We start from the raw sequence: 24,249 nt of genomic DNA on the forward strand, positions 1-24,249 counted from the left end.
CTCCAGTGACTTGTTGGGATCCATCCACCCAATGATGGATGGATGGATGGATGGATGGATGGATCCAAGTAAACCAATAAGTAAGTAAAATAAGTTGGGAAAGATGGCAAAAAAAATCCCAAAACAGCATTTTGCAATTTCAAAATGAACCTGTATGTATGAGGTTATTGTCTTTGTCAACATGATGGTGACTGGAAATGTGAAGATTTCTGCAATGGCTACTTGCAGTGTGAAGTTGTGTGGAAAAAGAAGGAAACACAGTGGGGGGACAAAACAGAATTTGGCTATGTATAATTATTACCATGAAGTTTTCGCCTTTCGGTAAAAGGGGACAATTCATTTTTCTGCGGCTGCCATCCTTCAAATCAAGCCTCAGGTGCGCTCAATATAAATATATATGTAAAAAAAAATGATCAGTGGCATGTGACACAAATCACAGGACGGTTTTATTCCCATTTGAAAAAGCACCAAAACTTTACAGATTCTGCCATTAGATATTTGGTAATACAAACCAATGTTGACTGCCAGCAAACTGGTAAACTGGGCCGTGGTAAATTAACGACTGACATGTTAAAAGAAGGCGCAGAGGCCACCTGTTAGCGATGAAGTGGTGTGCACAGCCAAGTACGAGGCTGTGAGAGGTGACAGATCCAATTGAATTATTTATTCATTGAACGTAGTATCCAAATAGTGTTCGCCGAAAGACCAGTCAGTCATTTGGACATGGCCACTTGTTGAATACAGGGATATGCGAGTGTTTAGGTAAAGAAGAGCGCTTCAGTCGTTCGTATTGTAGCACGAGGCAGGTGGTTTCATTCGGGCTGATGCGAGCAACAAAGTGAAAGGCACCGATGGACAAAGGAGGAGAAGAAAAAAATAAAGGACAAACACGGTCAAAACACAGCTTTTCAATAGCATTCTGTTTCGATAAATTGGGTGTTTGTTGATGATTCCTTCGTCAAAATGAATATTTGGAAATAAAGTTTGCGTCACAATAGTCCTGTGGGGGTGCAGTAAACAGCAGGATAGAGAGAACAACATGGAGGAAAGAAAGAGAGGAAAATGGCAGAGGACAAAATGGGGGCGGAATAGAGAAGGCAGAGAGAGCGAGGGAGGGAGGGAGAGAGAGAGAGAGAGAGAGAGAGAGAACAGATGATTGTATGGAATGAGAGAGGGATTGAGGGGAGGGAGGGGAGGAGTGAGAGACAACAGTGACGGGAGGGTGAGTGAGTGAGTGAGTGAGTGAGTGAAAGAGTGAGAGAGGAAAGGAACGAGAAAATGAGAGGCAGCAGTGGGGGAGGGGAGGACATAGAGGGAGAGCAAGAGATGCGAGAGACAGAAAGGGAGAGAGAGAGAGAGAGAGAGAGAGAGAGAGAGCGAGAGAGAGAGATGGGGCAGAGAGCAACGTGAGAGTGAGGCAGAGGGAGGGAGAGAGGGAGGGAGGGAGGGAGGGAGCAGAGGAGTGCAACGTGAGAGAAAGAGAGAGGGAGAGAGAGAAGGCAAGAGGGGGTAAAGCATGATGGAAAGCCAGACCGAGAGAGGGAAAAAAGCAGAGAGAGAGAGAGAGAGAGAGAGAGAGAGAGCGAGAGGGAGGGAGGGAGGAAAGGAACAAGAGAGTGGGGGAGGGGAGAGCTGGGAGGGAAAAAACAGAAAGGGAAAGAAGGAAAAAAAAACAGGGAGTGAACGAGAGAAAAAGAGCACAAAACCTATAAGGCTCGACTTCAGACATGGCTGCTGCGAAAGGAGAGGTGAAAGGAAGGAATATACACACACACACACACGTCTACATCACCGTTGTCAATCAATGTAACAGCCCTGTTCATGTAAAATGTAAAGAGTCTGTGCACAGGAAGCCAGTGCCTGCACAAGCACCACTACTTCAATCCACTGCCCTGCAGATTTAGAGGCCCAGTGTGCACGGTGAAGCAGCATCTAATGGTAAGAATGCATACTGCAAGCAATTCATTCACTAATTTGCCCATGTTTACCTGCTTTTCTGATGCAACACTTGATCTCGGCACTTTCTCCCACAACCTACTGTACACCGCCTTCTGTACATGGGTAGTGCTGCTTTTTAAGTTAACATAAAGGCCGATTATTTACAAACTAAACCGACAACCATTGTTTTACTTCATTATTAATGACCACACTTACAAGAACAAAAGAATAGTTTTAAAGTTCCAATCCATGTCATTATATCCCAAGACCCAAACCTTTACCCTCCAGAATGCAAAATTAAATTAAGTTCTGTGACTTGAAATGACAAAAGCCCATCGTCTGTATCTGACAATTCTCCTGGGGTTCTGACAACCCTGCCAGCCATGTGCTCATTCCATCCAAAACATCAGTTTCAGGACAATATAAATCTGCATTTTTAAGGGAGACCGTGAACAGAGGGCAAAATTTGCTGCTTTCCGGATTGAAAATGAGCATCATCTGTGATCTTTTTTAGTTTGGGACATTTCATTGAACAGTTTTTTGGCATCAGATGCTGCAGGTGATCTTATTGGGACGGACAGGGAGCAAGGTATGCACACAGCAGTTAGTCATCAGCATAACAGTCCTGTGTCCTCTGATACGTTGCACAGTTCCTCAGGCCAAAAAGCCATCGCCGTGTGCGGCATTAGAGCACACAATGAGGCGGCCTTGCAGAACCAGCGCCGTTCCAAGTCAGTTGACTGGGAAACACGGTCTCTCTCGCTAAGTGTTACCCTTGACCACAAAGCAAACAGCGTAAAGAGGAACTTGAGTTTAGACGTGTTTGGAGCAGGTAAGATACACACTCTGAATGTGAATGGCCTTGCCAGACTTTTAGCTTTTGGAGAAAAAAAAAAATCTGTAGCAGAACAATGGTAGTGGCAAACAAATGTGCTTTTAACAAAGCAGAAAACTGCTTGCATTTCATTTCCCATTTTTTTAAAAATCTTTTTTGTTAAGAGCTGCAATGTTTGGCTGTGTTAGACAACCACAACCGTTTAGTGCACAAAGATGTGCACTAAACGGAACCAAACTTAAGCTCTCCAAGTTTTCTAACAGTTTCAAACTGTGTATCCCCCCAGCATTAGTCTTTCCTCTGGTTTCTATGGATACACCCCCCATCTTCATCGCTTCATTCCTAGCTTCATCTTTATCATTGGCTTTCCCAATATCATCCCTGCTCTATTTTTCTCCAAACTAATTTCTCATTTGATGGACTTGGGTTAAGGTGTGGGAAATAAATGGAAGAATAATGACAGTGTAAAGGGAACTTAAACAGCAGGGTGAGTGTTCCATGACTACATTCATCCCTGGACAGGAACATGGAAATTGAAGTGTCAACACAATGTGTCGCAAAAAAAAAAAAAAAGAAATTATATATATATATATCACAATTTTTTAAGGGGTCACATGGCAGCAAGATACACAGCTGATCAGCACAATTTGGAGAACGTAACCATTTATCAAAAGTTGAAAAAAAAATTAATTCATAACTTATTAGTCAAATTGAGAAATTAGCTGTATTTCCACAACCCCTAGAATTGCGCAAAACTAAATATCACAAGAAAAAAAGTGCTCATAGAAACACATATAACATAGAACATAGAACTTCCAAAGACCTCTGAAATGGTTTTTCAGACGTATCGATATACTCGAGGTATCTTGCAAAAGTGTCGTGGCAACACACTACGGGAGTCACGTGACCAGTTCACCTCAAGTGAAAATGGCACGTTATGTTTAGACAAAGGAGGAGACTGAATATTTTCTTACAAGTAATCAAAGAGAAAAATATGGCAACCAATTCTTGACAGCAAACAAGATTGAAATGCAGATTTATACAAGAAGTTTTGTACCTCCATCCTCCTTAAAGTGGGGTCTCGTGGGACGGGATTTGACTAGAACTGTGGCTTGTGCGCTTCACACCATTCAATGAAAACCCTTGCAAATCGCAATTGCACTCTGTTGAAATCGCTCGTTATTTAGCAAAAAAAAAAGCTATAATTGGAAGCATAGCTGTTGAAATGCAAAATGTATAGGGAGAGCCATTGAGAGTGCTATATGATCAAAAAACAAGGAGCTTTTCTCATTTTTCCACATGAGTTTCAGACCTCAAGTTGTCTTTGGTCACATCCACCTGCGTCTAAGAACTGCACAAACAGGTTGGCGCAGATTTTGTGGTAACTAGCAGGTTCTGCAGGTCCGCTGACTTTGGCATTTGATGTTTTCTTGGGCGACCACTTCAACACAATGAATGAACAAACTGCATCGTAAGGAACTTGGATGGGAATGTCCCAGAGTTTCGTAATCGCCATACAGACAAAATGTTCTTCCTCCAAACAAAAACAAAACAAAACAAAACAAAAAGGATTTCTACCCCCTTCCACCTTGAATTATTTGTTGTGTTGCACAAAATTTGACAGTCATTTCAAAGTCTCGATCCGAGTCGGAGAGAAACTCGGCTGAGAACAGCAGACACACAGAAAAAGAGGGGAATGGAAAACCGAGACAAGGAGAGAAAACAGAGAGGCTCCCTTGGACTGACAATGTGCACTCACACTAACACACACTAAAATTACATTTAAGAGGGCACAAAGTAGGCCACTGGTTTGGATAGGCTGAAAAATAAAATGGCAGCCAGCTAAATGAGCAGAGGCTGGTAGAGAGCCATGGATGTAACACTATGTAACACTAGTTACTGTTGCCTCAGCTAATCAACATTACATCAGAGACAACACACCCATTACAGTTCAATCACATTAATTACGGGGACTAATAATCAAGATATGCAAAAAAATAAATGCAGTCGTCATCTATAAAAATTAAAGAAGTGCCATTAAAAATTATTTCAAGCTGCGGCTGTGCAGGGAAGAAAAACCTCATCTTTGTCATAGAAGGCAATTGGCAGAGTTCAGTCTAACTTGCAGACAACTACAGACCTCACATAGCTAAATTTGGCTCAACAAGCACCAGCAGCAAGAGCACACATGACCAGCGTGAATGGCACCTCAATAAGCATGAAATACCACCAAAATCTACTGCAAACTCTGGAGTGGAGTGCACAACACACACAGCTGTTTCTTAAGTGTTCTTGGACATCTCAAATGAAACAGCTTTACCTTAACTTTGGCACAGGATCTTCAGTTAAGGATATCAAGAATATAAGTCACCCATTTACATTCATTTATCATATCTCCTCTGGTTGGAGGTCCAGAGGACGTCCCATGCTGGAGGAGATACAAAAAAAAAAAACAATTCAAGCAAGTTGACCCTGAGGTCTCCACCCAGTTGGATGTGCCCAGAGACTCTCCACAGGGAGCGCCCAAAAGAATCCTAATATATTACTATAAACACTTCGGACGACTACATGGGATGCAAAGGGACAACTCTGCATCTCTAAACTCCGAACCTTACTTCTCAGACTAAACAAAGCCGCACAGTGGAAACTAGATGCAGCTGCTCGTGTTCCCATGAATATGTTAACATGAGGAACTCATGGCGAGCCGTCCGATTCTTGCTAGGACCAAGTGATCAAAACCAGAAACACCACTTTTGTGGTTGCACTGAACAAACAGTGACGGGATCACAAAATCAGCAGGACAAATTATCTAGGACAGCCATCCATCCGGATGATCCATCTTCTAAGACAATGGTAGCGGGGGCTGCAAAATAAATTTTGAATTCGTCGCCTGAGCAATATAAACCTGCGCTATGTAGTACGTGTTGCAGAAAAGCACTAAAACTATAATAAGTTATATCAGATATTCCATCCGTTCACGTCATGCATGACAACCTATTTGGGAAGCAGGCGGAGTCTCGCTGACAGGGACGGTTAGCAATACCCATGGAGATGCTACTAGCAGAGGCCAATAACTAGAGTATGAAGTTGAGTAATCAAGACACTATGTATATTTTCACACTCTGTGGTTCGATGTCAATTGTTGCGAGGGTTTCTCTCAGTAAAACCACGTTGCTGGAATGGAAATCTTAAATCAGTACTCATATCACTCACCACTTTTATCATAATACCGTGCTGCCCTGAAGGTGAGACATTCATCTCAAGGTCTGTGCTGAGCTCACAAGAGCAACCGTTGAAAATCTTCTAGCAGACTGATTCCAGCACTGTATCGTCGTGACAACAGGCACTGAGCCTCCGCTAACAAGATGAGGTCTATTTTAAAAAGTACAATTTTGGATATCATCCCTGCGTGATGTCACTAAGAGCGCTGCTACTCCTTCCAGGGTAGTGACGCGCCTCCAGCCAGGAGCTGGGCCCACCTCGGAGAATCAGAAAACAGCTGGCTTGTTCTTGTCCCCAGACAAACAACAAAGCATCAGTAATAGCCAAAAGCTGTAAACTGAGGGCTAAATATGACGCTTTATGAGGGAATATAGAGTTTATGACCTTTAAAAAAAAACATGCACCGGATGGATCACAATTACTAAGATGTCCATCCAACAGCAGAAACACTCAGTGTGCAATTTCAGATTAGCTGACAGACAATGAGTCTCTTCATTGACGCCTTTTCAGCTAACACTTTCAGTTATCAACACAAAGGCGAGATTTCTATCATTGTGTGTTCTAATTTCTGTTGCAGGTTTTTTTTTTCCCTCCCCCGGGCATGACAATTGCAGCATTCAAACTGGTTTAAACATCAGGCTAACAAAGCATAGCCTAGCAAACTGATGTTAGGCCTCAGAGGTCCCTCTATAACAACCCAGCACCACACTTAAAGCATTTGGGCTTCCAGAAACATCAAGCCTCTTTTTCTTTTCTTTTCTTTTTTTAAAACCCTGCCTGTGGTACAGCCGAGAGCTGCAATGTGCTGACGCCATCATCAGCCATTCAAAACAGCTATATTCCGACATCCACGACAGAGAACGGAGGCAGGGAGGAGAATAAGGTTAACACTCCTAATTTTCACTCATTTTCATAAACAGCTGTGTCACTTTCAGTGCCTCGTAAAGGATTGATTTTCTTTCTCGAAAGAGTGCTGCGACGTCCCGGTGAAACCCCTGCTGGTCCTTACGCCACACGGTTACAGAGCTGTTGATGCTTCATGGCCGAATAGCTGATGATGTCCTGAGTAGCATACAGATTTGTGTTGTAGCAGTTATTGATCCAAATGTGGGGAGAAATTTATTCATCACTGTACAAGTGGAGCTAGCCAAGAAATAAAAAAATAAAAAAAACTGCCCGTCGAAGCGAAACTAGAAATCCTGCAAACAAATTTGAAAGCATGTACCTTTCCAGTACTTGTTTAACAGTGCACCGCGTTAGAACAGATGACTTAGATTTCCGCTCGGAAACATTTCTCATCCGTCTCGGAGACGGGGTTTTCAAATTTCAGGGGCTTAAAGAATCAATAAGCTTCCCTAACGGATAAAGGGTGCAGGAGGTATCAAACAAAAAAACAACTGCTCTAATCAGCTCTGAAACTCTAGAAGCTGTTGCCGCCGCCAAAAGGGTTAGCAGGGAGGCTGCCCGGGTAGCAGTCACACAAACGGATGGTATTTTTTATGCTGCATTACAATGATAACATAAAAACACAGTGGAAGGCCAACAGCATCCCTTCACTTTACTGTGGACTGACTTTGGCAAGAGATTAGCCGGCAGCTATGCAGTGATCGGAAGCCAATGACAGACAACAACAAATCCGACTGGTCTACAGATTTAATGTCTCCCCCCCCGACCCTTCGACTTCCCAAGTTTCACCCCGCTTTTACAAACACTTTCTGTGGGTTCTTTGCCAGAGAGATAAGTCAAAGAATTTGGGAAACGGTCCATCTGCCATGTCAAGAGTGCAATTCGTTGATACAATATTACCATGAAAACGCTGCAAACTGTTTTGCTATCATCAAACAGTCTTTTACCCATGTAAACACAGCGACGTGAGAAGAAAACATGAGCATCGCTCGGCAGAGCAGATCAGACAAAAACGGGAAACAACAAATATCGCAGCCAAAGGAGAGACGGCAAGTTTGCAAATTATTATTTTGGCAACTTGCCTCCAAGCGCACACAGACTGGCGATGTTATCAAGCAGCGAGGCACCAGGCTCGACACATTCCAGTCAAACCAAGAGGCTAAAGCCCTCACCCACCAGAGTTTCCGGGTAATTCAGAAAGAGCTTTTTTTTTCCCCGCAGAAAAAACTGGGACGAACGTAAGACAGGTATCACTTGACAGGCCGACATAAATACATGACAGGCAACAGCGATCATCAGTCTAAGAGCTGCACTGACTCATACTTCCCTGCTGTAGCACCAGAAGAAGAGGTAAAATGTGGGCCTGCACTTCTTTATAACGCGTATGTGTCAAAAATCACCAGAGGATGCGCTTCTCCTGGAATCTGACTTTAAAAAATAAATAAATATAAAATAGGTCAACATTCGTGGAAATTTGTGGCATTGACGCTTCAACTGACACCACTGAGTCATTTAAATATTTCCACCTACAGGAACATCAATCTGGTGCCCTGCAGACCATAAAGGGGAGAATGTATTTTTAATTACTGCCAGCCGCTGAAGTGCACTGACAGCAAAACGCATCAGAGCTCATCTGCAGGCCGCGGGGGCTGCCAACTGGTGCTCCTAGTGTGCAGCTGGCTGCGGCCGCATGCCGCGCACCATGCACATCATGTGATTAGAAACCTCGCATGGCAGGTATGCGAGTGGTCAGCTGCGGCAGACGCTGTGGATTTGGATTCAAACTCTCGAAGAAGCAAAGGAGCGGTTGGGAGGTTGCGGGGAGGGGGGCGGCATTGCAGAAGAGGGGTGTGCAAACAGCACAAGAGAGCCGCGCGCAGGGGCCTCCTGCACCCAAATGCACCCAGTTTGAGATGCCCTCATTTTTAGTGCGCTGGAGGACCCCCGTGGCCTGTCCAAGGCGAAGGCGCCCAGATGCCCCTTTACCTTTTTTTAAAAACAAGGACCGAGCTGCGGTGCATCTATGCCAGCAAAGTGCCATGCTGCACCGACCCGAAAAACAAAACAAAAAAAGCACCCCAAAATGTGACATATCAACCCAAAAGCCGAGCGAGGACTCGCGCCAAACACGTCCACATTAGCATCACGGCGCCCCGTCCCGCCTGATCAAAAGACGCACAAAAATAATAAATAAAATATAATAACGCCGTAATCTCTCCTAAAGAACGGCCCCGGGCAACTTGACAAGCAAGAAAACTTTGAGCGAGACGGCCCCGCTCGGAGACATTTTGGCCTCGCCGATGTTCGCCTGGCACGAAAAGGCGGCTTGTGTTGCAAGGGGGCTTGTACCCGGTGATGAAGCCGAGCCAGGCTAACACGGCCTGGTTGCTGCTCCCCCTTCGACTCCTTTATGCGTCCATTTTCCACCCCTTTCTCTCCCGACGCCATCTGTTTGGCGGCACGGGGGAGAACGTGGAAGTTAAAGAGGAAGGAGAAAAGACGACATTTTGGCTGTGGTTGCTGACCTACATCGGGCGTTTTGTTGCTGTCGTCGTAGTCGTTGTCGCCGACGCCGCCGCCGCCGCGTCGAGGAAAAAAAAAAAACCCGCGCCGAATAGAGGCAGACAGTCCGCGGCGGAGTCAGCCGTGCAACGCCGCCGCCGACGGTTGTCGAGCTCCGCCGGGGAGGAAGGTGACAAGTTGGGGGGCTGCTGAAGCTGCTCCGTCCGCCTCGCCGGTTGACGAGTCAACGCGCCGATCACGTACTACCGACCCACCTCCATCAAGCATCGAACTAACACAGACCCCCGGAACAAACAAATAAATAAATAAACAGTCACAACTCACCTGATTCCAAAACGGGTTTATGGTGGCGACGTGGTTGTGGTTAATTTGAATATATGGGGGGAGGGTGGGGGCCGTATTGGGGGGGGAGGAAGCGGTTGGAACGGTGGGTTCCCGTTGTGTTGTGTGGAGCAGGAAGGAGGGAAGGGACGGCGAAGAGGGGCTGACGTGAATGAATAAACAAGCGAGCTCCTCCTCAGCGCCACAGTTACAAGACGGGAATGTGCTGTGTGCGATTCACACCCGGCCACCGATCATCGCCCCCTTCTGTGTTTATGTTGGACAACGAACGCGTGTGACCCGAGGTGCTTTGCAGCTAATGATGCCGATTTTTTTTTTCTACCTGTGCAAAATAATAATAAAATAATGCACCTAGCTCGTTTAATGGCCAACCCCGCGACAGTTCAAGATTTTTCCTCGGCATTGTTTTACGTTTATTACTGACATTTTAAAAATATTTATTTAAAAAAAAAAAAAAAAAAAGGCACCAAGAGTCGTTTCCGCAAACCCAATTTTTGCATGGAATTAAAAAGAAATCCACTAGGTGGCAGCGCGTTTATAGAAAACTATGTACATTTGCAACGGTTACCACATGGATCCACACTACTGTCGATATAAAGAACATACATATACCTTAGTTTACATTGACTTGGTGTTGCTAATATAAAATCTATGACTAATAGTTGAAAGACAGATTTAGTCAAGGAAACAAAAAAAATAGTGAATCGTTTAGAAATTCGAGCATCAGCTATAGTCAAAATTCAAAGTTATGCACTGATGGAGAAGTGTTTTGGGATCTCCACGGCCTGGGAAAATTCGTCTCTAAACATTTGGTCCCTGTACCTTTAAATAAGATTAACGCTGTCTCACGTAAAACGTAAAACTTCCGACAAGAATAACATGAAATATTTCGTTTGAGAATTCTAATCTGTCTGTTCTGTAGAATAGCCGATGTATGTTTTGAACTACTACAGAGTGATTTATTTTTCCAGATCGCCACAAAAATCTAAACTCTGCTGTCACCTCAATGACACACACACACACACACACACACACACACACACACACACACACACACAAAACAAACCACTTCACAAATAAATAACTTAATTTGTTCACTAAAAGCAACTCAAACTACATGTATTTATTAACTCTAAATCATTTGTATCCATTTGTTTCATTTACAACTGGCGAAGAATATTTATCATTCAGCAACTGCGAACCTTCACGCAACTTCAATCTGTGACACTAGGGGGCAGAAGCGCTCCATTGAAATTGTACAAGTGAAAATTCATGTACGACCCCCCCCCCCCCACCCCCCACCCCAGCATCCTCCTACGTGTCAAACGATGAAGATAAATGATGTAGAACAGGATTGATGTCCACGGGAGAACAGCTACATCCACGAGGAAGGCAGGAGGTTTGTAAGAGGAGACCAATGCAAGCTTTTCTCTACTACAGGACCAGTTTGTACGATTTAGCAGCACGTTATGGTGATGGAGCAATTTGCCAACAATATTAAAAACCCTTGCTTTCTGATGCCCCATTAATATCACTGTTTTCTTATTATATATTGAACTTGATGTCATTGTGAAATAAATAATAACAATCTCAGAGCATATATAAATATATTATGGGATGCTATTGACACAGTATGTGTTTGTCCTGCATTGCAAACTCAGTGGACCTGCTGGTTATGTGAAAATCAATGCTGGTGAAAACACAACTTGTTTTATTCCTTGCGATTTTATCCAAGTAGGAGCACACACGTGTGTTTTCTATTCCACCTCATGTGCATGCTACAGAGTGGACCTTTAAAACCCTTAATTTTTTACCAGATGGGAGGAAATCCTCCTCAAATTATGCAGTCGGTGATCGGAAAGCTAATAGAAACGACACAGATGTGCCACTGGTGTCAGTCTGTGTGCACCACAACCACACCCTCTAGCCGTGTTGTACTGTGCTATCAGTCCACCGCACGTGCACGGTTCCCTGCAGCCTGTGATTATCCAGTGTTATTGACAGAAAACGCTCCTCTACATAAAGATGCCCTCGGTATTCTGAGGGACCCGTCGATACAAATGCACTTTGCATTTTCAGCGTGTGCGGGCCAAGCTGTCTCAAACTCCAGGTTCAAGCCACGTCAGAGCGAAAGTCAGAGGAGTTGAGTATTGATTTGCGTTACAACGCAGAGTGTGCAATGCAGCGGAGAACAAAGGATGCTCCCAAGGTTTCAAGTCAGACACCCGGCTGTGTGTGAGGCCGCTGCACACTTAAATGCCTGTTTTCATCGCATCTGTCTGTGGAAAATATGCTGCTCTCAAAAACAGACACACACACACACACACACACACACACACACACACACACACAAGCAAATTGCACATACACGCACACACACTCCCCCTTTTTTCCTCCTCCATTCTAACATATTAATATTCCAGTCTGGTACTGTTGCCTCATCACTGTGCACAACTGTGATAATTTGCCTGCCTTTTTTCTTTCTGTTCACTCCCACCGCGCAGAAACGCAGCGTCTCTTACAGAAAAATGGCTTTAGCTGATGTTCTTGTGGGTGGTTTGATTGACCAGCAAGGCCAGTCTCCTCCTCGCCCACCTCGTCTGTGCCCGGCCTGTCTAGACTTTGATTACCATCTGCTTCATCACGGTGGACGGTCCTCTGTTTATAGTGCTCTCTCTTCCTCGCAGGCGCACACGCAGCCGCGCTGCCACAAACACATTTAGAACAACCAGCGCTGGTTTGTTGTTGCACTTATTTGCCAATAAATCCTGCTGTCTTTCACCCGCCATACATCTGACAGTAAAATGCAGCATTAAAAGGTGGAGTCTTTTCTGCAGTGGTCTAGCAGGATGCACATTGTGTGACATTGATAATCCTTTGAAGGTACATCGCACACAAGTACTGGTTGTCTAAAAGTAAACCAAATTCAGCCACAGGTGATGTCATCTGCAAGCCAATTGTATAACACAAGACTGGATATTATGACACAGAATAAAAGAGTGTGACTATGGGCAGGCTTTTTGGAGTACAATTTTGTGTAAGGTTACTTCATTTGGAATAGCTGGGGACAACAAAGCAGCTGTTTGTAAATATCAAAGACCCTCGAGCCTCGACTCACTTGTGTCATGGAAACTTGGTTGGGCCTTATTTGGTGGAGTAAACCGATTTCTCAGATTCTGCCTGAGTTTTTAGCAACGAGGGCAGACTTGGGGCTTATGTTGTGGGGATGACACTAGTTGGTATCACAACTCTGCTTGGCACTCAGCATTTAGGGTTGGACTTGGGGGGTTATATTACCCAATGATTCCTGAGTGCGCCACCGCTGTAGCTCACTGCTCTCTTAGGGAGGGGGTCAAAACCATCATTAATCTTAGTTAGCATTAATCTGATGAAATGTGGTTTTGAAGTGGAGCTGATCTTTGTATAAATATGAATTCTTACTCGTAAATAAAAAACTTTTTTGTGACTCATCCATGTGCATTTTCTTCTAAATTTCATGCCAGCAGTTTCCTTTAAAGTATTCACATTGGTCCTTCGAAGAGACCTTCACCATCCTGAAACCACCCTTATCTTTGCCTCATCTAATTTAGCAACACGTAACATTGGGACCAAGTGCATTATAGTTTTTACTGGAGGGCATCAGACTCTGTTCACTTGAATCCAGATCAGAAACTACATCATCCAAAGTCCGCTCAAGAGACTGTACTTGTTTTTGCACATTCACGCCCTCAGAGGATTAGCCCTGTGTATACTGTGGTAATCCCAGGAATATTACGCCCCATTAGAATTAAAAGCCAAAGTCTGTGTTCTAAGCTAATTGTAAGCACAGCCGACTTCTGTGTACTTTGCAAATGTTAGCAAGCTAGCACCAGTAGAAGTCAGGTCAGTCCAAAGCTTTATAGGTATTAAACATTATTTTCTGACTTAAATCCCTATGGTGCCTCAGTAAAGTCTCTTCCATCACTGAAGAGGACCTTTGTATTGCTATAAAACAAAAAAATTGACTATTGACATAGAAATCTGGCAAGTCCTTTTCTTTGAAATACAAAATTACATATCAGCTACACTCAACGTTGACATATTTCACCAGCTAATGAACACTTGCTTCCATGCCATTGTTTGCACAGGTAGCCCACAGGGTTGCTTTACCAGCAAGCCTCACATTCAACCTGCTATGTGTTTGTTATTCATCCATGGCAGCGTAGCACCATGTTTTCGTGTTCGCTTGACATGGTGTTTTTGTAGGGGCGTAACAGTATTACCTCATCCATCCTCCAACAGCTCTATGCAAGCCTGAGTGCTTTCCAAAGATGTGCAGGCAGGGCGTGTTGGGGCAACTGAAGTTCACATGTTCAAATTCAAACCAAATCCCCCGAGAATGCACGAGCTGTTGCATAAGAGCCTCTTTCAAAGAAATATATCCTGTGTTTTTGTGAGGCTTTTACGAGAACAACAGAATTCCATTTGATCCCTGGAAACGCTGCACGGAGGATGGTTTCAATTCAGCTGGTATTTATCAGTCTGCACGAATCAGACGCCTTTATTTATGTTCATATCTTAGTCTTAGTATTGAGTTTAATAAAATGGTGTTGCAAATGCATACATTCCACAGGGTCCCGAGGAGATGCATGTGACTCTGTCTGCAGTGTGAATACCACAGCAGGGTCACAGCGTCTCAAGAATCCCACTCCAGTGAGGGTGTTAATATAGCCGGGGTCGTGCTCACCCCCTGATGAGAGACAAGTAATTAACACATCGGCATCCTCCTCCTCCATGACCCAGCAGTCCACTGTCCAACAACCTGGCGCCTATTTACAAGTTTGAAGCTTAAATTAGGTTAGCTCAGGAGTTTGCAGAGCTGGGATGCAGACAGGCTGTCCTCAGAAACCATACAAGGGTCTCTGTGAGTTCTTCAGATGGCGCCATTGATTGTACAATTACAAAAAAAAGACGCTAAAACCGATTATTAAGTCATACATCCAAGTCCCTGCGATGGCCACAGACTGTCTGCACACCCACAGGCTGTCACAGCACTTGACAGAACAGATACGAAGGTTCACCTGATGACTGATTTGATTACCTGAGTGGATAAAGCACTTGAGTCATCATTCTTCACCTGCATGTCACACGGAGCACTGGCAATTAAGTCCACTGAATACGAATAAAGATTATAGGATTTGAGTGTTATTTCTTGACTTTGTATACTTTAAATCAAATATGATCCATATGTCAGGGACCTCTTCTCGAGTGTTATTGTTATCTAATCCAGACAAGAGATCTATTACATTTGTTGTTTGTAAGGAATCAGCACACTCAAAAAACTGGCAAAAGTAAGTGACTGAACACAGGTGCTATTAATCAGACTGCATACAGCCATGCAAGCAACAAAGTCGTGTTTTCAATCGCTGACCCAGCATGCAGTATTTCTGGTCCATACCTTTTAAAGAGTGAAGTCATATTCTTAAAGGACTTGGCAACAGTTTATTCAATAGCAATGGCTCTGTTGTCCGCTGTCACAGGTCCTCGACAGAGAGCTTTTGACTTTAAAAGTTGCACTGATTTAATGTGTTCACAGTAGCAGAGTCCTATGTTAGTAAATATATGCAGCATTGTGTTCTTAAAATCATTCAAATCACACAAATGGACTTATTTCCTCATTGACTGGCTAGAGAGGACAGTGTTGGTTGAAAACATTGGTGAATTTTAAATTTTATTTTTGCAAAGCAGTGGGCCTTTAAATCCACTTTGTTACTTGATACAGATTCAAACAATAAAAACACATTAAAGTCTGAGTTAGCAAGTTAATCAGGTCAACATGTGATATAAATACACAAGTCTGATAACTCCACAGGAGAAAGCCAAGTTTTAATTCTTGTCCATTTTTTTTTCTCCCATTTTTATCATCACAGTTTTTATTGTAGTGCAGCCAATTGGCCCTTTTCCATTTTGGGTGCTGGAAATGTTTTCATGTCTGCGAGGGATATCCTGATTGAATGTGTGATTAGAATGGTGCTGACCTGTCGGGAGTTTCCTTTCACAGTAGCCCAGATATCAGCAAGGAAGGCGCAAACACTCGGAATGCTGCGGGCTTGTGGATGTAACAAGGGCAGTGCAAGTTTGGGACGAAGGGAAAAGGACCACATGGCTGATCAAAAACAACCAGGTGTGCACTAACAGCGGATAATTGTGTGATAACAACGGAAACATATTTGTTATGAATGCGATAAGAATTTATCTGAAATACCCACTGAAGTCCTCTGTGTCCCCCTGCCGGTGTTGTTGAATTTAATGAATATCCTCAAGGACAGATAAATTAACCAGGTGCTAAAAACTATTAGCCTAATAAATTGGAGTTAAGAATTTCATTATTTAGAGTGTGGTGCTGTAAGTGCAGGACTATCTTTTCAATGGCCTCAGCTTCATAGTCACATGGAGGACACAAGCACTTCCCCAAAAGCAGAAAGCAAGTGCTGTTATTTTTCTGGCAGACTGTGTTTTTTCGTTTTTTTTGTTTTTTTTGCCATGTATCCCTCTCCAATACAAACCTTTGATATTGACCTTGTGGTTTCATGGGGCAGGGATATAAGCTGTCCACCTGCAAGCGGCCTCTCAGATGAGAATTTTGTAGCCCGAGGTGAGTGGCTTACACAGGTGCTGCCCCTGTTTGATGTGGACGCTGACTGTGGGAAATCCAGGAGCTTGTATCCTTCTAACCTCTCCAAAACTTTCTCCTCAGACCTCGCAGTGCACAATAGAGTCACAATAGAGTCACAATAGAGTCTTGAAGACAATAGACAACGATGCAATCTCCGCCAGACTGCTGAGATTATTGTCGTGCCCCAATCCGAGGCCTTTTAACGGCCTTCGTGTTACGTCACCAATCACAGTCTTTTTAATCGTGATGACAGACGGTGACTGCGAAGGCTCCCTTTGAAACTCACAAAAGAAGAAGCCTCTGAGCGAGGAGATTAGGAGAATGGATGCCGCAGTAGGAACAATTCTACCAGAACCCGATGTCAATTATGAAAAAAGAACATAAAAGGGCTCTGAAACCTTTTATTGTTGGAAATTATTTTGTCTCTTTTTTTCCAGACTCTTTGGCTAAAGTTTAGTTAAATCCCGTGATATATCATGCACAGTAGTGGTGCACCTAATGGAAAGCTCCAGCTGTTCAATTGTCAGTGAAAGATCAAATTGGTAGGCTTAAGATAAGACAGAGAGAAGATTTCCATTGTTGTATGCTATCTTTTCCCACATGTTTTTTTTGGGGGGGGTTCTGAAATAAAATGAAATAAGTCTAAAAGACTCGTCGGCACACGCAGCCATACTGTAACTCTCTTTTGTCTCTGAAGGGGACTTTGAAAACAAGGTGAGTCTTTAATCAAGCTTTGTCATAATGTTAGGGTTGTATAAATATGAACACTCTCTGAATGTATCTGTTTTGTGGTGGCGGGAAGAAAGCTGGTGAGAACTTGCTGCAATGTGTCACAGAGGCCACAGTTACCATGGCTAAAAATATGTGGAGCTTCGGACCCACTGAACACAGCTGCACTTTCCTTCGTTCTCGGGGGGGATTTTCAATGTCTGACAGGGATCTTCACAGTCGGCCCCGGCTAATAAAGTAGAATCAAGTCTTGTCTTGCACTTGTGTGTCTCTACCGTTTTTCTAGACATACCAGCTCACAGCAGCGATCGAAATGTCCATTCTAGGCCACCGAGCTACGACGCTGCACGGCTGAGTCACTCGTCAATAAGGCGCATTCCTGCATCCTGGTTTCAAACAGGCCTTTCTGCGTCAGTTGGGCAGCATCAGTCAATCAGCTGGCAGCAGCCACAGCAGGATTTGATGCTCCTCTATTCTTTTCTCCTAAAGTCCTTCTAAACTTCTGCCGTTGTCTTGGTGTTAGCCAACTAGGTGTCGGCTACACACACTAGTATGTATGTATGCATATATATGTGTATGTATATATGTGCATATACTGTATATGTATGTATATATATACATATATACCAGATATATGTACCAGAAATAAGTACTAGAAATGTTTGCTTTGCAGAGAAAGACATGCATAGAAAGAAATTTACGTGATTTACGTAATTTGGTTAATTTTTTTCCACTCTGAAAGACATTTTCTCCTCTCTATGCCTGTGAAAAACATCCAATAGCTTAAAAGGCTCATCTCACCCTGCCGTCCTTCTGTTTGAACCACTTCCTGCAGACAGACATCATTAGAGCGCACAATATTGTCAAACACCTTCTGTTCCAAATCCGTCACCACACTGAACTCTGCTCTCAAACACACACCTGATGTTTATTTCTATCCAGGTAGAGTTCACTAAGTGATGTCCATTAGTGCTCAGGTGTGTGTTTTGTGTGTGTGTGTGGAGGCCTTTTATTATTGTCACACAGACTGCAACGTGAACTTTGCGACCAAGCGCAATGTAATCCCGTAATATGCACACACGATGACAATAAAGATCCCTTGTTCTTGAAATGGTCACTTCCTGATAGCAGTGACTCACGTTTGCTTTGAAAAGACCCACTGGGCTCATTAAAGAGAAGCCAAACTACTCTGCAGCCGCGTTGGTCACATCTCCCTGACTTTGTTGTGGGTTGTTGACAGCGTGTCTCTGTGTTGCGGTCATTTCTCCTCTCCTCTTTCAAAGGTGAATCCGTCTATTTGAAGTCTTCCACTTCACTGAGAGCCTCAGTTTGATTCTGGATCACAATTTTAAGGTGAAAGGCGCCTTTTCTGTCATTTGGGCTCGGATTTGTTTGAAAGAAATATAACATTCAGTCTCTGGTCAGACTAAGCAAAAAACCTTTTGTTGTTGACAGAAATCCGACTGTTTCTCAGATGTACCTGGTGAACCAAGACTTTTTTCCATCGGGCCTCTTACTTGCCAAGAGGCCTTCAGGAGGAATAACAACACTCTACACGCAGCACTGGGATTGCTCCCCACTGCCGTGATGCACTTTGCATTCAGCACTCTACCTTTAATCATCACGTTTTGTCATAAAACAAGAGCAGACAAGGTTGTTGTTTTTTGCCAGAGTTAGACACAGAGTTTTAGAAAGTAATAGATTTCAGCTGCACTGGCAATTGTATTCTTTTTTTATTCGTCTGACACAAAGGTGCAAATAAATACTTTGTTTTCCTCAAGTCAACATTTCTAAAAACTAGGAAATATTTATCATCTCTGTTACAAATGAAGCCTGTGTGTGTGTGTGTGTGTGTGTGTGTGTGTGTGTGTGTGGGTGTGTGTGGGTGGGTGGCTGGCTGTGGGTGGGTGTGTTAGCCACCCATCCTAATAAACACTGTTTGTGGATTCCAGTGGATTCCATTTATTTGCCAAATGAAGCAAATTCAGTTGCGTTTTAATTCGTTTGGTTTTAATTTGTGAAGTGGCCAAAATTTGGAATGGAAGGAAAACATTTCACATTAGAATCATTATTCATCTTCCTCATGTCCTACAATTGTAATCCAAGTTATAAAAAAAACATCTATTTTTTTCAATGTCTCTTTGCACGCCGTGGTATAAGCACCTAGTTTAATTTCAAAGAGGAAATGGTCTGATTTCTCAGACAGACTTTCAGTGTATTTTAGGTGCTTCCTAAATCATCAGTTCCTCATGAAACGAGCACAGCAGCTTCTCTCAAGACGAAAAGAGACACATTTAGTGTATTTTAACTTAAAACGTTGTTGATATTGGCCAGCTTTCTCCCTCCTGTCTCTGCTTCTGCTGCTTTCCCGCCGGTGATTTGAGTCACCGCTCCTCATGCCCGTCTGCACACCTGGACCCCGCCTCGTTTCACCCGCACAGCTGTTGCCAATTGACTCATCAGCACTTCCTGCTGCTACCTGCAGCCTGCACTGCCAAGCAAGTGGAACACGTCCATCAAATGTTCCAGTGATCTGGTTTGCCCTCATTCATGATGAGGAGGTAGTGTTGCTTCAGAAACCAGACGAGTCATTTTTTCCGAATTCGACAGAAAAAGTCTGTGATTCAGTGTCAGATGGTGTATAATGTGAAACAGCCACTTTGCCAAATTCCCGTGACACATTACTGACTACTTCGGTCTCGGATCAGAATGAAAATCTGTGACATCAACACTCATAATCGTTCCTATAGGATTAGGTTAGTTATCAACTCTGTAAGTCAAACCAGGTTTGCCCTCTCCAGTGGTGGAACTTTGTTATTTTATATAAGTTGATTCTTCGGGTATCTGTACTTTACTTGATTGCTTCTTTTTCTGGTGACTTGTTACTTTATATTTGTACTTTCTACTCCTTGCACTGTCACGACAACCTAGTTACTTCAAAAGATACACATTCTTTTTAATATGATTTGTTGCTGTTGTTTGAAGTGGAGCTACTTCAACTATTCTGTTGTGTAGTCACATATAAAAGTGGATCATATTTTAGAGGGAGATTAATTTCGGCTGCCTCGGCTTTGGCGTCACTTTGGTCCACATTAATCTGTCACAACCTTTTCATTTTTGCTAAATTATCATGATATGTATTGTGTTATTATAGACAAAAACTTGAAGATGTTGAAGCAATACTTTTAGCAGAGTATTTTCTTACACAAGTATCCATACTTTTACTACAGAATATGAATATTTCTGCCACCTATTGTCCTTTCTTAACATCGAGACTAATGTTTCTACTTTAAAATGGGTGTAGCAGCTGTCTAACATACATTACATTACATAACAGTGTGTTTGACTTCACGCACCAGTAAGAGTCAAGAGTCTCAGTCAGAGTTACAGGATGAAAACAAGAACTCCTTCTCTTTGAACTATAACTCGAAATTTGAAATTGCATTTTAAAAAATGTATTCTAAAATTCTATTTGTAAATATTAATAAATACATGCCATTTGAATATAAATGTAAAGGTAAAATGTAAAAATAAATATTAACGTCCTATTTGTAAAACACATCCAGCTGCAAACAGCTCCCTCCCTCGACACCACGCAGCTTGTAAACGGGTTGTGTTGCTGTTTGTGCTCTGAAGCCATCACTGCTGGCAGGAAGCGCACTGTTTGCCAGAGCGATGCTGAAACAAAACACGGGATGTGACGCCAGTTCCAGGACGTCTGCGATCATGGTGTCGTCATTGATGCTGCATCACCAACCCTCTGAACCCTCCCTCACCCCCCTTTTTTTCCCTCCTGATGACTGGGCCCTTCTGGACGCTCTCGATACGACAGCAGCGACTCGTCCGCAGCAAGGTCAGGGCTCAACAGCACGCCGGTGCGTTTGCTGTCTGTTGCCTCCCGACGTCCCCACACCCCCCGCTCCCCCACCCCCTCTCTCCGTCTCTCTTCTCGGATGTGTCACTCCATCAATGATTGATGTGCGCCCTCAGGACTCGACTCATCTTTCACCTGCAGCCTGCCTCACAGCTGTTCAGCCGACCTCCGCGCAGCTCTGGAAGACATGATATCAACTCCTGTGAGGTTCGTGTGGGTGCCCTGCCCCCCCCCCCCCCTCCACATCCACCACCACCTTAACCCCTTCAACCACCCGCTAACCCCACCACCACCACCACCCTCCTGGAGGAGTCCCAAGGGCCGACGTATCACATGCCTCCGTTTGTACATGACTCATCTCTTTCCTGGCTGGAGTTTATACTCCTCCGTCTGTTTGTTGCACTGTCATAGATGTTGGGAGGAGATTGGGGGGAGTGTCTGATCTGTCCAGATGCTGTTGTTTGGCCTCGTTTTTTTTTCTTCTTTTTTTTCTTTTCTTGCATCTATGCGTTGGAGTCAGTAGGCAGGCTGTTATTCAATATGTGTCCCGCCCTTTTTATTGCAATTCCCGGGAGCAAAAGGAATAAAAAGGCACTTTTCAGCTGCAGAGGCTGTAATTCCGAGATGTCAAAGCCCATTGTGCTGCCGAGGCGGCATCTGTTCTTCCCCTGCATTGTCTATTGAGGAGACGCCGCGACGGGTGCAATCATGCCGCTCCATAGGCGAGCAAAAACTGCTTTTTCCGCTCGCACATGAATCAGTGTTTTCTCTCAGAGGCAAAGGTGAGGACAGACTGGTTGAATGTGTTTAATGCAACTACGTGTCTCCACTGTTGATGGTGACGTGGAGCTCTAAAGTGAGTGCAGGCAGTTACATATTTATGTAAATACGATGAGCGGGTCATATTCCTTCTGAGCCTGGCGCGGCCGCAGCATTGTTTATGTTTGTTTGGCCCTGGTGTTTTCGGGTCAAAATTCCAGGCAGACCAGGACGTGTGCAGATGTTTCTGTGACGTGGAACCGACATCTCTGCCAGCGTGTGTTCTCCCCCCAACCCCAGCATCTTTTATAATTGTGTGAGAAAAATAATAGCTTGGGGGTTCCTGATAATACATCCATCATTGTTGCTCCTCTTCCATCTGCCAGATTTGAGCTTGTGGCCTGAGGGCATCATTGTGCTGTAAGGGTAATAAACTCCGACGTCTTCTAATGTAAACAAGGCTAGAGGCATAAATCCTAAACAGCATGCAAACAGACAGGGGTAAGCCCCCCCCCCCCCACGACAACGGCCAAGAGATGAACGCTCAGTAAAGTCGAACTAGAGACAAAACATAACTTCGTAGACAATCACAAGTGTGTTCTCACATGTTCCTGCACATGCACGTCAGCTTATGTCAAGGGTTTCACATGCTGCTTTGCTTCCTGAGAGGAAAAGGGCTGCTTAAGCCCCAGACGCAGGGCCCCATCCTCCCTCTGCAGCCCCCAACTTCATTGGACGCAGATGTCTGGTCATATTTTGTGCAATTGTTTAATGAACAAAGGAAAACTGTGCGATACAATGGTTGTTTCACAAAGCCACTGCTTTCATATTTCAAAGTATATTAACGGGTTCTGAGCTGGACTACGCTAATATGATGTTACAACTGCACATCAAGACTTTATTGAGTGTAACCGGATTACACAACAGTCCTTTCTGTGGCCTCTGATGGAGCCACCTGACAAGTATCAGCTGTGAAAGGGACTGCACGCTGAATACTGTGTAGAGTGGAACATGTTAGCTCTTCAGCCTGATTCTCCTTAATGTTCGACGCTGGTGGATGGGCAGGCTAGCAGCTAAATTAGTTACTGCACTTTATATACAGTACCAAAAGTTCACGTGTGAAGCTCAAGTGACTTGTTTAATCATTGCAAACCGCCGTTCACTTCAATTCATGTGATGCAGACCCCGGTTGTAAAGAGGGGCTATTTAAGTTGCTGTTGCCCTCCTATGGTCTCCAACCAGTCTGACCATTCTGACCTCTGACCCCTGACACCAACAAGGCACTTTTCTCCACTCAACTGCTGCTCAGAGAGACATTTTCGCTTTCTCGCTGAAAACCCTCGAGACGGTTGTGCCAGCGTGAAAATCCCAGCAGATCAGCGGCTACATGTTCAAACTCACTTAAATCTCCTTTTCTTCTCCGTTCTGATGTTGGCTTTGTAGTTCAGCAAGCTGTACCAAGTATAAATCTTGTTAACTTGCTGGCCGTTGGCACTGAAACGTTATTGGTGAGTGAGTATAAATGATAAGCGCGAGCCTTCATCAAGAACTCTTGCTCTCTGGATATCTTCCCGCTTTGGCAGAATAAGTCACAGTCAAGGAGTCAGAGACGACGAGAAGCAGCTCGCAGGCAGTTCACTGTTTTAACGCCGCTGCTCGATTTGACATTTGAGTTACTGCGGCACACAGAACGACGTGAGAGCGGCAGCAGCGGCGGGGGCGGCGGGGAGTATCTGAGAGCCGGCTTTCTGGCCGCCTTTCCATCATTGTCACTGCGTTTCTGAAGCGTCTCGTTTTAGCGCGGCGAATGATTACCCCGTTAAGCAGCTCACTTCTCTGATCGCTGGTGCAGATTATCGCATAGATACGCCAAACAAAATCTGTGTCTCTGAAAATCTTAGGCTGATAGCGTTTTGGAGATTTTGCTTGTTTCGCAACATTAGCCTAAATGAATTCTGCACGTGTGTGTTTGTGTCTGCTTAATCCCCCTTTTCAGGTCCGGATATAAAAATGTGAAAACGCGGAGAGGTGACAGTGCTGCGGCGCACCGCACTACAAGGTCAGTGATGACCGAATCAGATCTCCATGACAGTTACACAAAGCCAGTTATTGAATCAGCACTGCTTCGCTTCAAGTGGGCAAACGAATATTAACAATGCATGTAAATGGGATTTCTGTTCTACATGGCTGGACCTGAATCAATTGCTTCCTGTGGCAAGCTGACACAAACATCGAGTCCAGCTGCAGGGGGAAATGTGCCGTACGTTTCCCCTTAATGGTGCTGTTAACTTTTCGATGGGAGCACAACAGGATGTGGTCAATCTACTTATTTATTTACTTCTAACTGCTGCTTTCCTTGGTTCACAACGTGATTCAGAAATGTGAGAGACAACGGAAAAGATGCCTCAGTGAATCACCACTGGGTCATTACGTTATGGAGCTGCAGGCTTTTTCATGCATGGAACC

The 24,249-nt window shown here is 44.0% G+C and overlaps 1 protein-coding gene across 7 annotated transcripts in view; it reads right to left on the reverse strand.

Annotated features, from left to right (window-relative positions):
• Positions 1–24,249, reverse strand: part of znf710b (zinc finger protein 710b) — a 41,386-nt gene that overhangs the window by 12,169 nt on the left and 4,968 nt on the right. Inside the window, exons 1-2 of one of the 7 annotated variants that reach the window (XM_076050826.1) lie at positions 9,431–9,721; positions 9,251–9,349 (exon numbers count right to left, since the gene is read on the reverse strand). The exons of 2 other annotated variants lie outside the window; for them this stretch is intronic. In XM_076050826.1, the coding sequence (XP_075906941.1) occupies positions 9,251–9,349 (99 nt within the window). In that variant the 5' untranslated portion in view covers positions 9,431–9,721. Of the gene's footprint in view, positions 1–8,999; positions 9,064–9,250; positions 9,350–9,426; positions 9,722–9,748; positions 9,950–24,249 lie in introns of those variants that run through there. 4 more of the 7 variants (XM_076050870.1, XM_076050886.1, XM_076050861.1 and 1 more) reach the window with 4 other exon arrangements.

Source organism: Nelusetta ayraudi, unplaced genomic scaffold (genome assembly GCF_046127955.1).
Source record: "Nelusetta ayraudi isolate G7.1 ecotype Tasmania unplaced genomic scaffold, CSIRO-AGI_Nayr_v1 ptg000005l, whole genome shotgun sequence".
In the NCBI taxonomy this organism is placed as follows: Eukaryota; Metazoa; Chordata; class Actinopteri; order Tetraodontiformes; family Monacanthidae; genus Nelusetta; species Nelusetta ayraudi.